Source organism: Heliangelus exortis, chromosome 28 (assembly GCF_036169615.1).
Source record: "Heliangelus exortis chromosome 28, bHelExo1.hap1, whole genome shotgun sequence".
NCBI lineage: Eukaryota > Metazoa > Chordata > Aves > Apodiformes > Trochilidae > Heliangelus > Heliangelus exortis.
In genome coordinates this window covers 745,263-757,478 of record NC_092449.1, presented here as the reverse complement: position 1 = coordinate 757,478, position 12,216 = coordinate 745,263, and the positions used below count along the sequence as shown (strand labels likewise).

At 56.7% G+C, this 12,216-nt stretch overlaps 1 protein-coding gene across 4 annotated transcripts; it reads left to right on the top strand.

The window, feature by feature from the left end:
- Nucleotides 1-696: 696 nt before the first annotated feature.
- Nucleotides 697-10,789, top strand: LOC139788055 (AN1-type zinc finger protein 5-like). 4 transcript variants are annotated; one of them, XM_071727602.1, is made up of 7 exons: nt 697-848; nt 1,256-1,356; nt 2,538-2,711; nt 4,183-4,276; nt 4,975-5,093; nt 6,864-6,974; nt 8,484-10,789. In XM_071727602.1, exons 3-7 carry the CDS (start codon nt 2,561-2,563, stop codon nt 8,630-8,632), a joined length of 624 nt encoding a protein of 207 aa, XP_071583703.1. In that variant the 5' UTR covers nt 697-848; nt 1,256-1,356; nt 2,538-2,560; the 3' UTR covers nt 8,633-10,789. The 4 variants fall into 4 exon arrangements, with proteins under 4 accessions (XP_071583703.1, XP_071583700.1, XP_071583701.1 ...); XM_071727599.1 differs by having other exon boundaries at nt 698-848; nt 1,256-1,515; XM_071727600.1 differs by having other exon boundaries at nt 708-848; nt 1,138-1,356.
- Nucleotides 10,790-12,216: the final 1,427 nt, after the last annotated feature.

Genomic DNA, 12,216 nt, shown 5'->3' with positions numbered 1-12,216 from the left:
CCTGTAGCTCAGTCCAGATGGTGCCTCAGTCCCAAGTTCCCCCTGTCTGACCAAGGAAAATCTGTCAGACAAGAGGCCATGGGCTTAAGCGCTGCCAGGGGAGGGTTAGGTTGGATTTTAGGAAAAAATTCTTTCCAGAGTGGGTGCTCAGACATTGGAATGGGCTGCCCAGGGAGGAGGTGGATTCTCCATCCCTGGAGGCTTTTAAGCAGAACCTGAATGTGGCACTCAGTGCCATGGGCTGGGAGTGGATCAAGGGTTGGAGTTGCTGATCCCAGAGGGGTCCTTTCCATGATCCCACGATTCTGTGGTTTTATGTCCCACATCTACGCCTCAGCCCCCATATCCTGGAGGGATGGGGCTCTCAGCCCCTCTTCCACGGCCTGGCCCCTCACTGTGTCCCAGCGCCCGCACTGGGAACTCTCGGGTCTCCTCTCGTTCGTGGGCTCCGTCTGTGTCCCCCCCCTGACACCCACGGGGGTCTCAGTCCCCACACCCATAGCCCGGGCCCGGCAGCCCAGGGGCTCTCAGCCCCGTCCCTCCTCTCCAGGGCTCATCTCTACCCGGTCCCTACAGCCGGGGGGGGTCTCAGCCCCGTCCCCTAAACCCGGGACACGCCTCCTCCCCCCATCCTCCCCATCCCCTCCCGGCCCGGGCTGCAGGCGGCGGCCCAGTCCGGTTCCGCCGGTGCCGTCCCGCCGGGCCGGGCCTCCCCGGGGGAGGGCGCTCGGGGGCCGCGGTCCCGCCCGCCATGTTTCCCGGCAGCGCGCCCTGCCTGCCGCCCGCCTGAGCCTCCCGGCGGCAGGCCCGGCCCGGCCCGGCCCGGCGGCCGTCAGCCTCCGCCGCCGGTGAGTGTTGGGGGGGGGGGGCCCGGTACGGCCCAGCGCCCCGGCCCAGCACGGGTTCGCCCGCCGCCGCGCAGGCCGCAAAGCCTCGGCCTCGATTTCCAGGGTGAGCCGGGAGCGGGGCGCAGGGCCCGGCCGCGGGGTGGCGACGGGAGGTGGGGGCAGGGCCGGCGTCGGGGCGGCTGGGCCGGGCTGGGGTGGGTGTACCCGGCTGGCTCCGGCCTGGCCGGGCTGAGGGGCCGGGGCAGAGCAGCGGGATCCGCGGCGTTTCTCTCGCGGTTCTCCATTTCAGCTGTTTCTGTGGTGAAGCCGCTCGGCTCCCGCTGCAGTCAGGCCTTGAGCTACGGCTGCTTCCCGAGGGAGAGCCCAACTCCTCCGGAGTCGCAGCAGCCGCCGCCTTCTCTCTCCAGGGACGCTCAAAATCAGAAGCGACTCCTGAAAATTCCCCGGTGCGGGGCTGTGGTCACCTCCCCGGGGGGTCTGGTCCCTTCCCCAAAGGGTCGGAGGAGAGGTGGGTTTGGGCCAGGGAGGATTCCTGGTCTGGGAATGGGAACGAGGGGCTGAGCTCTGCCAGAGGAGCCCCGAGATTCGGAGATTCCAGCTGAGGACAAGGAGGAATAAAAAAACCGGAGCTGATCCACTTCCATCCCACCGGAGCACTGCTGGGAGGGTAATTATTTCTTGTTCTGTCGTTTTAGTCCCTTGGCAGAGCACGTTTTGTTAAGGGGATGAAAGAAAGTGGCGGAGTTAGCTGTGAAGCGGTGGATACTTTGTGCATCTGCCATGCTGGGCAGAGAGGACCCTCCCGGGACCCACGTTGTGGCTTTGTCCCCAAGGTGGAGTTCCTGTGCCACCACAGTCCTGCCGGTGTCTTCTGCTCCAGCTGCGTGATTTGCATCCATCAGAATTGGTGTTTGTTGTTACTGGGGGTGTACTGGTTTACACCAGTTACTGGGGTGGTTCTGGTTAAATGGGGTGGTTGTATAAATCATGTGTGGCTGAAAGGGGACAGTTCTTGGGGACAGAGGCAACTGCATGTGATTCAGGGAGAAATTATTCATTTTTCAAGTAGGTTTTCCCCCAGGAAGGTGTTCCAGAGCTGCATCCTTCTGCTGGAAGGAAACCTGATTCTTATTTCCAGCTTAACTATTGTAACGTTTCCCTTTTTTGCCAGCATATGTCAGGAAGTACATGAGGATGTCACAGCTGAGAGTCGATGGGTTCTTTTTGCACTGCTTGCATCATCTTCCTGAGAACTAAAGAAGTAAAACTGCCTGAAAATGAAAGCAAACACCACTGGGTGTAAACTGTAACTAATTGGGCTGGCCAGTTGATGGCATTCTTTGTTTTGGTGTCACCAGCTTGGTGGCATTTCTTGTTGGAGAGGGGATCATTTGGGTTTTGTCTTTCTCCAGGAGTCTGGGGCACCTGGTGGTGCAAGGAGGGGGCACCTGAGCCCTGAGTTTCCGTCAGTGTTTCAGCCTGGCTCTGGGCATCCTCCAGGCCCCAGGATCTGGATCCTGTGGCTGCTCCTGAGCCCTGGGTGTCCTTTGCTCAGGGGATTTGGGTTGAGTTGTGCACACACAGGAGTTGGGCTCCCTCAGGATCCTTTGTGCTGCTTCCTGATCAGGTGCAGAGGATGGTGGAGAGCTGCAGCCCTCACAGCTGTCTCGTTTTTATTCCTCTTTGTAGCCTGGGGCCTTGGAGGTGAGAGGATGGCTCAGGAGACCAACCAGACCCAGGTGCCTCTGCTGTGTACCACGGGCTGTGGGTTTTATGGCAGCCCCCGCACCAACGGGATGTGCTCAGTTTGCTACAAGGAGTTCCTGCAGAGGCAGCAGAGCAGTGACCGGATAAGCCCCCCAGGTAGAGGACGTTTGGCCATGAAATCTTAACCTGGGTGCCTCATGCAAACTGTGTTAAGCAGCTGGGACAGAGCATGGTACTGGTGCTGGGTTTACTCCCTCCTGGAATACTCTTTGCTTTCCATGCAGACTCGAGCCTCGAAATCAAAGACCCAAACTTGTGCTTCTGTTTCCTTTAAGGGGTTGCTTGTTTTCTTCCCAGCCCCAGCTGTTTGTGACACCCCCACCTGAGCCAACACCTTCAAGGAAACCAAAACTTCAAATTCAGGCCACTGCTAGTGCAGGCACAGCTGTTACCTGCTCCTGGAGTTCAGTGGTGACTGCTGGGAGCCACGACAGATCCCTGAAGTGAAGTTTTCTTTGGGAAGAATTTGGCCTTTTGGGTTTGCATGATTTTCTTAGCAGGGCTGACAATCCAAAGCAGTGAAATAAAAGGTTTGTTTCTTGCAGCTAAACACAGCTGCACATCACTGAGCTGGAAGGCAGGGAGGTGCACAGAAAGGAGGTTCTTTCCCTCACTAGCAGGATTTTCTTTTGCTGAGAGTTTGTGCACATGTGAGAGTTTGTACAATGCAGTGCCAGAGGGAAACACTCCCTACAGATCTGCAGTTTTGTTCCTGAGTGTAATGACTTGCCTTGAATTACCCACCCCAAAAAGCATACTGCAGCCATGGCTCCTCCTGAAAAAGGCTTTTTCTAGTGACCTTGACTTAGATCCTCTGCTGCTGTGAAGCAACATGTTCCTGGTGAAGCCGGTTCCTTGCAGCAGAGGAGGATCTGGGTCTTTGTACCTTGGAGCAGTTGCAAAGTCACGTTGGGTTCAAGGTGTGTTGGTGGCTGCAGCACCTTCATTTATCCTGACAGGAGAATATTTATGTGGAGGTTGCTTTGCCACGTTGAGGAGGAGAAGGGAAATCAAAGAATGATGGAGCTGTTGTGGCTGACTGAAGTCAGGTTTTACCAGATGTTAAAACCCACACAGTAATGGGAGGCATTCAGCAGGTAACTCCTGTGAATAAACTTGCATCCCTCAAGAAGGAGCTTGCAGGTCCTGAGGAGCTGAACAGGACTCTGAAAAGGAGGCCCACTGTCCTTGGGAAGATGAGCAGATAATTCCAGAGGGATGTTACAGTTCTGAGACCAGGAGTCATTCCTGACCTGGTGTTAGAGTAGCTGCCCTGGGTCTCAGTTGGGTCTGGCCAGCCCCATCAGTTCTCCCCACAGAGACCTCCACACAAATTTGGAGGGGAAAGTATAAGAACAGGGGATCTGGGAGTGATCCCGACTGGGATGTGCCCTCCCAGCTCCTGACAGAGAACAGGAGGTTGCAACATGTTGAAAGTGCTCATCCTGTGTTCTCCTTGGCTGTTGGACACCCAAGGAATTTGTTGACATTTTTAAGAGTTTACTAACTTGTGACCATACTCTTGAGACTACCCTGGAGACTGTACTCTTGTGATCTTGTCTTGTAGCACCCAGTGGTCCCAACAGCAGCCCCCTGGCTTCAGATTCCATCACAGGGCAGAATGCAGATGGAGACTCCACTCCTGAGGATCCAAAAGCCAGGTAGGGGCAGAGGCAAGGGGACCCCAGCCATGGGACCCCAGCCCCAGGGGGGGCCTCTCATCCTTGTGTGCCCAAGGGAATCTGTGAAGTGGGCTGGGTCAGGTATTGATCACTGTGATCCTGGGTTGTCTGGGAGACTGAGATGTCCCTGATGAGCTATTCAGGTACCAGAGGGTCAGTAGTAAATTAAAACCTGTAGTAAACAAAGTGGCATCTTGGTTTTTTTGGAGCCAGTGCCCCTTGTCTGTCACTGGCTGTGCCAGACTGTTGGGTTTCAGCTCAGTCCCAAGTGAAAGCCCCTGGGGATGATCCAGTCTGGAAGCTGCTTCCTGGATTAGGGATCTCAGGCACCTTTGGTAGGAAGGAGGATACCAGAGCACTGAGCTCTGCCATTACGTCGCAGTCCTGACTCATAACACTGTTTCCCTGGACTTTTTGTTTGCACGGGCTGTCGCCTGGGCTTTGAGATAGAATTGGGTGGAAAAGGAAACTGAGATCATCACAGACTCATTCCATTTGTGTCTGTAAAGAGCTCTGATCACAAATCTCCAGGGAAATGGGCCTGCTGTATTCTCCAGCTACCTCCGAGTACAATGAAATTAACTTTCTGGGCTGAAGATCTTTCCCACATAACTGTTCATCAAAGAAAAAATCAACTTGTGTTTGCTCTGTGGTTTGTTTGTTGCAAATTCTCCCAGTGCTCAGACTCCTGTGACCCATCAGATGACGGCCATGAGCATATCCAGAGAAGAAAACAGCAGTGAGACTGAGGAGCTCCCCAAGACAGAAGAAGCCTCATCAGCATCTTCCTCATCAGGTAGAGCCATGGGTTCAGCCTTTGTGTAAGTGTGAGTGACACCCGTCCAGGTGTGAGTGACACCCATCCAGGTGTGAGTGACACCCGTCCAGGTGTGAGTGACACCCGTCCAGGTGTGAGTGACACCCATCTCACGAGTGGGTTTGAGCAGTTAGTGCCATACTGGCCACTAATTCCAGAGAACCTTGGAATTATTAATTCCAGGTTCCTTCCTTTCAGGGAAGATCCACCATGCAAGAGAGCAAAGGAGAAGAGAGGTTGTGTCTTTCTGAACCAGGGAAGAGAGGAAATGCTGTGCCTGAGGGCAGGCTGATAGAGATTTCTCTGGGAGCTGAAGGCTGAGTAGCTGCCAGCCCTCTCCTGGCTGGCAGGAGGATAATCCTCCCTGACTCCTCTCCCAGGGAATGGCAGAAAGCCTGGAGCAGAACGTCCCCTGGGCTGCTGCACTTCCCTGCCATGAGGGAGAGGAGGAGATGGAGCCTCTTGGGAGAGAGGAGAGGAGTTTGTGAGCTGCCCAGGGGCAGCTGCTGGCCTGGTTGCTGCCCTGGGTGCTGGGAGGGGTCACCCCTGCCCCTCAGTGGGGAATGTGGCTGCTGCTGTTTGTTTGCAAAGTGGGAACCCTGCAGTGACAGCAGCCTGGGTGTCACTGCCCAGAGGCCTCTGGCTGAGGAGTCACAGGGTGTCCCAGTGGAGCTGGAACCCAGTGACACAGCAGTGGTTGCTTGCATTTAAAGGTAAAAAACCAAAAAAACCAACGATTGTTTCTTGCTGCAAAGCCAGGCTCCAGTCACCACACATGACTCTGCATTTTGGGTTTGGTAATAACCTTGCCTGCAAGCTGAGACAATTTCCAGCAGGCAAGTGAGAGACTGTGGTGAAAGAGAGGTGTGGGAGAGCCTGGGCCTGGCTTCAGACTCTGTGATTTTTAGCAAGTCCTTCAGGGCCAGCTCCACAAAGCTCTTTGCCTCTGACTGTTTGACTCCTCAGCCTGGTTTTCAGAGCACTCCAGGTGTGTCTCTGCTACCAGTTGGAGCTGCTCCCTCCTGTTGGCTTCTATAACCTGCTTAGGTATTGCAGGAAATCCTCCTAAGCACCACTGACCTTTAACAATCTGGCTTCAGTGCTCAGCTTTCCTTTGGTAGATTAGGGACAGTGATGAGTATCTGTGTAAAGCATCCTGAGCCCTACATATGAGGAACACTTACATAAGAATCAACAAAAATAATTAGTAGTTCTTACAACGGGTTAACTTTTTTTTTTTTTTTTTCCCTCCTGCAAAGATTAAGTGTAGCCTCAGCTGGTTGAGTTGTTGTATGTCAGCTGAGCTGCTCTGACTGTCCAGGCTCATATTTAGCCTGTGGCAAGTGCCAGGTGCATTCTCCTTTGTATTGTTGCTCAGCAGGAGATAAACACCTTACATCTGCCTTAGCCAAAGTCGAATATCTTCCTCTCTTCCCTGGTTCAGAAAGACACAAACTCTTTTCTCCTTTGCTCTCTTGCTCGGTGAATCTTCCCTTAAAGGAAGGAACAGTTGTTCCCTGGACAACAATGTGTTGTTTCTGAGCCTGGAACTTGAAGAATTTGAAACAAAATTAAAACATGAGGAGGCTGTGTGGGGACAGGGCAAATCTCCCAGCTTGGGGGCTGCTGGCCACAGCAGTGTGCACAGAGGTGTCAGACCCAGGCCTCAGGCAGCTCCTGGAATAAAGTAAAGGTGTTGTTTGGTTTATTTATCAAGAGGAGGAACAAAACTCTTGCCTCTCTTTCCAGGTACCCTGCTGGAAATATCCCAGAATACAGCTGAAGGCAAGACAGCCTCAGAAAAACCCAAACCGAAGAAGAATCGCTGCTTCACTTGCCGGAAGAAGATCGGGCTGACTGGTAAGGCCCTGGCTGCAGGGAAAGCTTCCTGGAGCTTAAGGAGGTCTCTGGGTTTGGATTCCTTGGAACTGATCTCGTGCTGTGCTGCTGGCTGGGTTCAGAGGGTCAGGGTGGGTCAGTGGGTGCAGGCACCCTCCAGGAAGTGCTTCCCATCTGCAGGACGTGTAGGGGAGCTCTGAGCTGCAAAGAGCTCTGCCCAGGGCAGTGTCCCAGGGAGTCTGCCTCATGCTCCCAGGGTCCCTGCCAGCCCTTGGGTGTAGGGGTGAGGAATTGGGTTATTTCTGCTGGTGAAGGAAGGACACTGATCCCTGGGGATCTCCTGATCCTGTTCAAGTCAGTGGTAAAGTTGTTGTAATGATGACATGAAATCATAGAGGGGTTTGGGTTGGAAGAGACCTTAAAGCTCATCCAGTTCCAACCCCCTGCATGGGCAGGGACCCCTCCCACTGCATCAGGCTGCTCCAAGCCCCATCCAGCCTGGCCTTGAACACAGCATTAACACTGAGATGAGTCTTGGAGTGGGATTTTCAGTTGGAATCTACCTCACTCATAGGTGAGACATGGGGAAAACATTATTTCCTGTGAGGGTGCTGAGCCCCTGGGTGCCCCCAGAAGCTGTGGCTGCCCCATCCCTGGCAGTGCTGAAGGTTGGATGGGGCTTGGAGCCCCCTGGGCTGGTGGGAGGTGTCCCTGACCATGGCAGGGGTGGCACTGGGGGGGCTTTGAGGTTCCTTTTCCACCCAAACCAGTCTGGGATTCTATGAAGTCTTTCTGTAAGAGCTTCAAACTTCTTCCCCTTTAAAAATCATCTTGCAGAGGACTCCTGTGAACTCAAAGCATTTAGGATACCCTGAGTTTTCTCAAGTAGGAGCAAACTGGCTCTTTGTAGCAAACTATTTGTGGTTGTTGCAGCCTGGATTTGGAAAGATGTGAAAGGAGAGGGGGTGATTCACTGCCAGCACAGCAGGGAACTGCTCTGTCCTGTAGCAAACCTCCCTGCCTCAGTTTCCCAGGGTGCTGTGGTAATTGTGAGCAGCATTATCTCTGAGTGAAGTGACTAAATTACAGATTTTGAAGCCTGAGTGGCTCAGAAGTGATCCTGGTGAGGTGAAGGTTTTGCTGCCTGGTCAGTCCGGATGCTGCTGTGTGGGGCCAGGCTGGCTCTCAGGGCTTGGCTGCAGACCAGGCTGCCTGCCCACGGCTTGGGGAGTCTGGAGGAGCAGTCTGGCACTCTGCAGTCCCTGGCACGTCCCTTGTCCCCAGGGAAGGCAGGGAGCAGCTGCTCAGGGAGCGTTTCCCAGTCCTGTGACAGCTGAGACCGCCCGGAGCACGCGTGCGCTCGGGAGCCGCCCGGGGTCTTCCCTCTCCCTTCCTCCTCTCAGACTCTCACCTCTCTTTCTGCAGCAGGGGAGTTTCCTGACCTGGCAGGAAGGAGCGGGGGCCCTGCTGCCTTCCTGTCCAGCTGGGTGAGGGCTGAGGGGGCTTTGGCTCTGCTCTTCTTCCCTTCAGGCTTCGACTGCCGCTGTGGGAACCTGTTCTGTGCCCTGCACCGGTACTCGGACATGCACGGCTGCCCCTACGACTACAAGGCAGAGGCTGCTGAGAAGATCCGTAAGGAGAACCCCATCGTCATTGCTGAGAAGATACAGAAGTTGTGAAGGGGGCTGAGCAGCTGGAACTGCAGCCAGGTGGCCCGGTGCTCCTCCTCTTCCTCCCGGCCTTCCTCCTCCTCTTCCTCCCGGCCCCATGGGTGGTGTGATGGGGACTCCAGCAGCACACACAAACCAGCACCCGGACACGGGGACTCCTTGCACCTCTCTGGCAGACATTTGGCATTCCTGCTCTCCCTTCTTGCCTGTCCCACAGCCACAGGTGGGCTGATCAGTTCTTTACCAGCTTCCCAAGGGGAAAGGCACCGTCCTGCCCCGCTGCTCCCAGTGCTCAGACCCCACAGAGTCCCCTTGCCCCGGGGTGCTGTGTGTGGCAAGGGCAGCAGAGCTCTGCCAAGCAGCCTTTCCCTTCAGCCGGCAGCTCTGAGGCCTGCACACCCACCTGGACTCGTGGCTGGAGCCCCTCAGCTGCTGCTGGACTTTGTTCACTCTGCCCTTCTGTCTCTTTGTGGTGGATGTGAAACCAGCCCACCATTCCCACCAGTGGGAATCCCAGCAGCAAGGCTGCCTCCTGCTCCCTGGGGGCTGTTTGGACTCTCCTGTAGTTTTAAGGCCCTGAGCACCCCTCCCCTCCCTGCAAGAAGCTGTTGTTGAAGCACCCGAGTGGGGAAGGAGCAGAGTAGTGGCACAGGAAAGGGATTTGGTGGCTTTGAAGGGACACAGATGCACCCCAGGTGTGGGGCAGGACCTTTAGGACAGCCCTGCCTGGGGCTGCAGGGAGGGAGCCCTCCTGCCCCCAGCCCAGCCTGTCCCCAGCCCACCCTGTCCCCACCCCAGCTGTCCCCAGCCCACCCTGCCAGGCATGGTGCCTCCCGGGACAGAGCTGGGCTGAGGGACACTGGCACCAACCTCGTGCTTCACTCCCCAGGGCAGGTTGCAGCTCTCCCCTCCCTGCCCTCTGCCTTACACCCCCCTCCTCATCAGGGCTGTGCACAGTTTGGATCCCCAGACCTCTGCCACCTTCCCTGTCCCTGCATGTGGGTGGACAGCAGGGACCCTTCCTCCCCCATGGGCCTCACTGGGAGCTCTTTTCCCTCCCAGTAGGTCAGATTGGGAAGCCCCTCCCCCCACTTCTCTGCTTGTCCCCTTGGGATGAGAGGCAGGGCCAGAGTCCCAGGAAATGTCCTGAGAGCTGGACAGAGGGATCTGGGGCACAGGGAAGGGAGGCTGTGAGGGTCCTGGGGTGCCCAAAAGGCAAGTGGAGACTTTAAGGAGAGCCCAGGGGAGGTGGGAGAGGCACCTGGGAGGGCTTTGGGCCCACTGAAGGACTCTGGAGGTCTCGGGGTGCAAGAGAAGTCAAAAGGAGAGATTTAGGGTACACTGAAAGCACTCGGAGCAGGAGAGCACCCTAAAAGGCACTGAGTGAGGTAGCCCAGGGCTTGTTAGAAAGGAAAATGTGGGGCTCAGGAGGGTGGGGGGCTCCTGGGGTGCACCTAAACCCACCTCCACACCATGCAGGGGACCCTGGGGAGCACCCCACCCCTCCCTGGGAATTCTGGGAGTGGAGCTGCAGCTGTGGGGCTCACAGAGAATCTCTGGATGAGTCCTGGGGGATAAGCAGCAGCTCCTGTCCCAGTCCTGGCTGTCCCAGGCTTTGGAAGCATTTCCTGCAGCATCGTGTGGGGAGGGGGTGTCAGGAAGCAGAGCTCCAAGGGCTGAATGGAGCAGCTCCTGCCAGGTGCTGGCTTCCTCCCTCATTTTCAGGAATTCTGTCCTAGGGATTGCAGGGGGATCACTCTGCAGGCTTTGGTTTTCCCATCTGATTGAAGCCAAAGCCTCCTGCACTCTGCCACAGCCACCAGGAGGGATCAGACCTCCAAGAAGCCCCCAGCAGGGTGGAGCAGGGGGCAGTTTGGCTGCTGACCCCCCTTCCCTGGGGATTTTTACCTCTGGGGAACTTCGGGTGGGTGCAGGGTTTGGCAGTGAGGTTGGGATGGAAGGAGCTGTCCCTCTGGAGGAGCAGCCACCACCACCCCTTGCCTCGTGTCCCCCAGACCCCAGGGGAGGGGCAGCTGCTGCCAGGGGATGCAGCCAGGAAGCCCCCCGGGGCAGAAGAGCAGCTGCTTGCTTCTCCACCACCTCCCTCTGCCCTTTCATCCCTTTCCTCGGTCAGTGTAAATATCAATACAGTTTAGTTTGCTTGGATGCTGTGGATGGTTCCTTCTGGGCACACGCGTGCTGTGCTGGCTCAGCTTGGGGCCCTTCAGAGGTGGCCGGGAGGCTCCGTGCCTCAGTTTCCCCAGTGCCTGATGCCACCAGGGTGCCTCCTCGTTCCTGGCACCCAGCTCCCCAGTTTCTCTTCCCACCAGGACACAGGATGTGTTCCTAGGGGTAGCCAGCACCCCACAGACCTGAAAGACCCCTTGGCAGGGGAGCTGCTCTCTCTGCTTGCAGAGAATCCCACAGTGCTGCTGACCTGAGGAGGGGTCCTGTGTCCTTGTCCATTTTGGGGGAATTCCAGAATTAGGGGGGGGGGTCAGTAGGAAGCTCTGGGGATCATTTAGTCCAACCCCCTGCTCAGGCAGGTTTCCTGGGAGCAGGTTGCACAGGGTGGCTTCCAGCTGAGATTTTAATGTCTCGGGAGCAGGAGGCAGCACCCCTGCCCTGGGCAGCCTGGGCCAGGCCCTGACAACCCTTTCCAGGGAGAAATTCTTCCCCAGCCCCAACCTAAACCTCCCCTGGCACCACTTGAGTTGTGTCAAAAGTTCCTCTTGTCCCATCCCTTGTTCCTTGGGAGCAGAGCCCGACCCCCCCTGGCTCCAACCTCCTCTCAGGGGCTTGCAGAGAGCCAGAAGGTCTCCCCTCAGCCTCCTCTGCTCCAGGATCAACACCCCCAGGGCCCTCAGCTGCTCCTGGGCAGACTTTGTGCTCCAGCCCCTTCCCCAGCTCCATTCCCTTCTCTGGACACTCTCCAGCCCTGCGGTGTCATGAGAGGCTCAGAACTGAGCCCAGGATTCAGCCTCAGCAGTGCCCAGCCCAGGGGATGATTCCTGCCTGGCACAAGCCTGGGCGCTGGTGGCCATTGCTGACTCCTTGTTAACTTTTCCAGCAGAACTCTGGGATCCTCCTCCTCCTCAGAGCTGTTTTCCAGCGGATCAACCCTGAATGTGTGCTGGTGTGTGGGGCTGCTCCTTCAGGGCCTCCACTGGGACTCACTGACTGGTTTGGATTGGAAGGGACCTCAAAGCCCTCCCAGTGCCACCCCTGCCATGGGCAGGGACACCTCCCACCAGCCCAGGGTGCTCCAAGCCCCATCCAACCTTCAACACTGCCAGGGATGGGGCAGCCACAGCTTCTGGGGGCACCCAGGGGCTCAGCACCCTCACACCAAAGAATTTCTTCCTAACATCCACTCCCAGTGTCCCCTTTTGCCTGTGCCCGTTTTCATTCGGTCTCTAATTAGGAAGCCAAACGTCTCTCAGTGTCTGGATTTGGGGATGGGGACACCCCGGCCTCGCATGGGCCCGTCCCGTTTCTCCCCTCCCGGTGCCCGCGGCCGCCATGAGGTGAGAAGCAGCCGCGGGCAAGGCCGCGCCGTTCCCTTGGCAACGCGGGAACGCTGACGTCACTTC

Bases quoted from the DNA above. Each gene is read 5' to 3' on its own strand.
- LOC139788055 (XM_071727602.1), top strand. From the start codon at position 2,561: ATGGCTCAGGAGACCAACCAGACCCAGGTGCCTCTGCTGTGTACCACG. The intron at 4,277-4,974 runs GTAGGGGCAGAG...AAATTCTCCCAG, and splicing joins CCTGAGGATCCAAAAGCCAG to TGCTCAGACTCCTGTGACCC. The intron at 6,975-8,483 runs GTAAGGCCCTGG...TCTTCCCTTCAG, and splicing joins GAAGAAGATCGGGCTGACTG to GCTTCGACTGCCGCTGTGGG.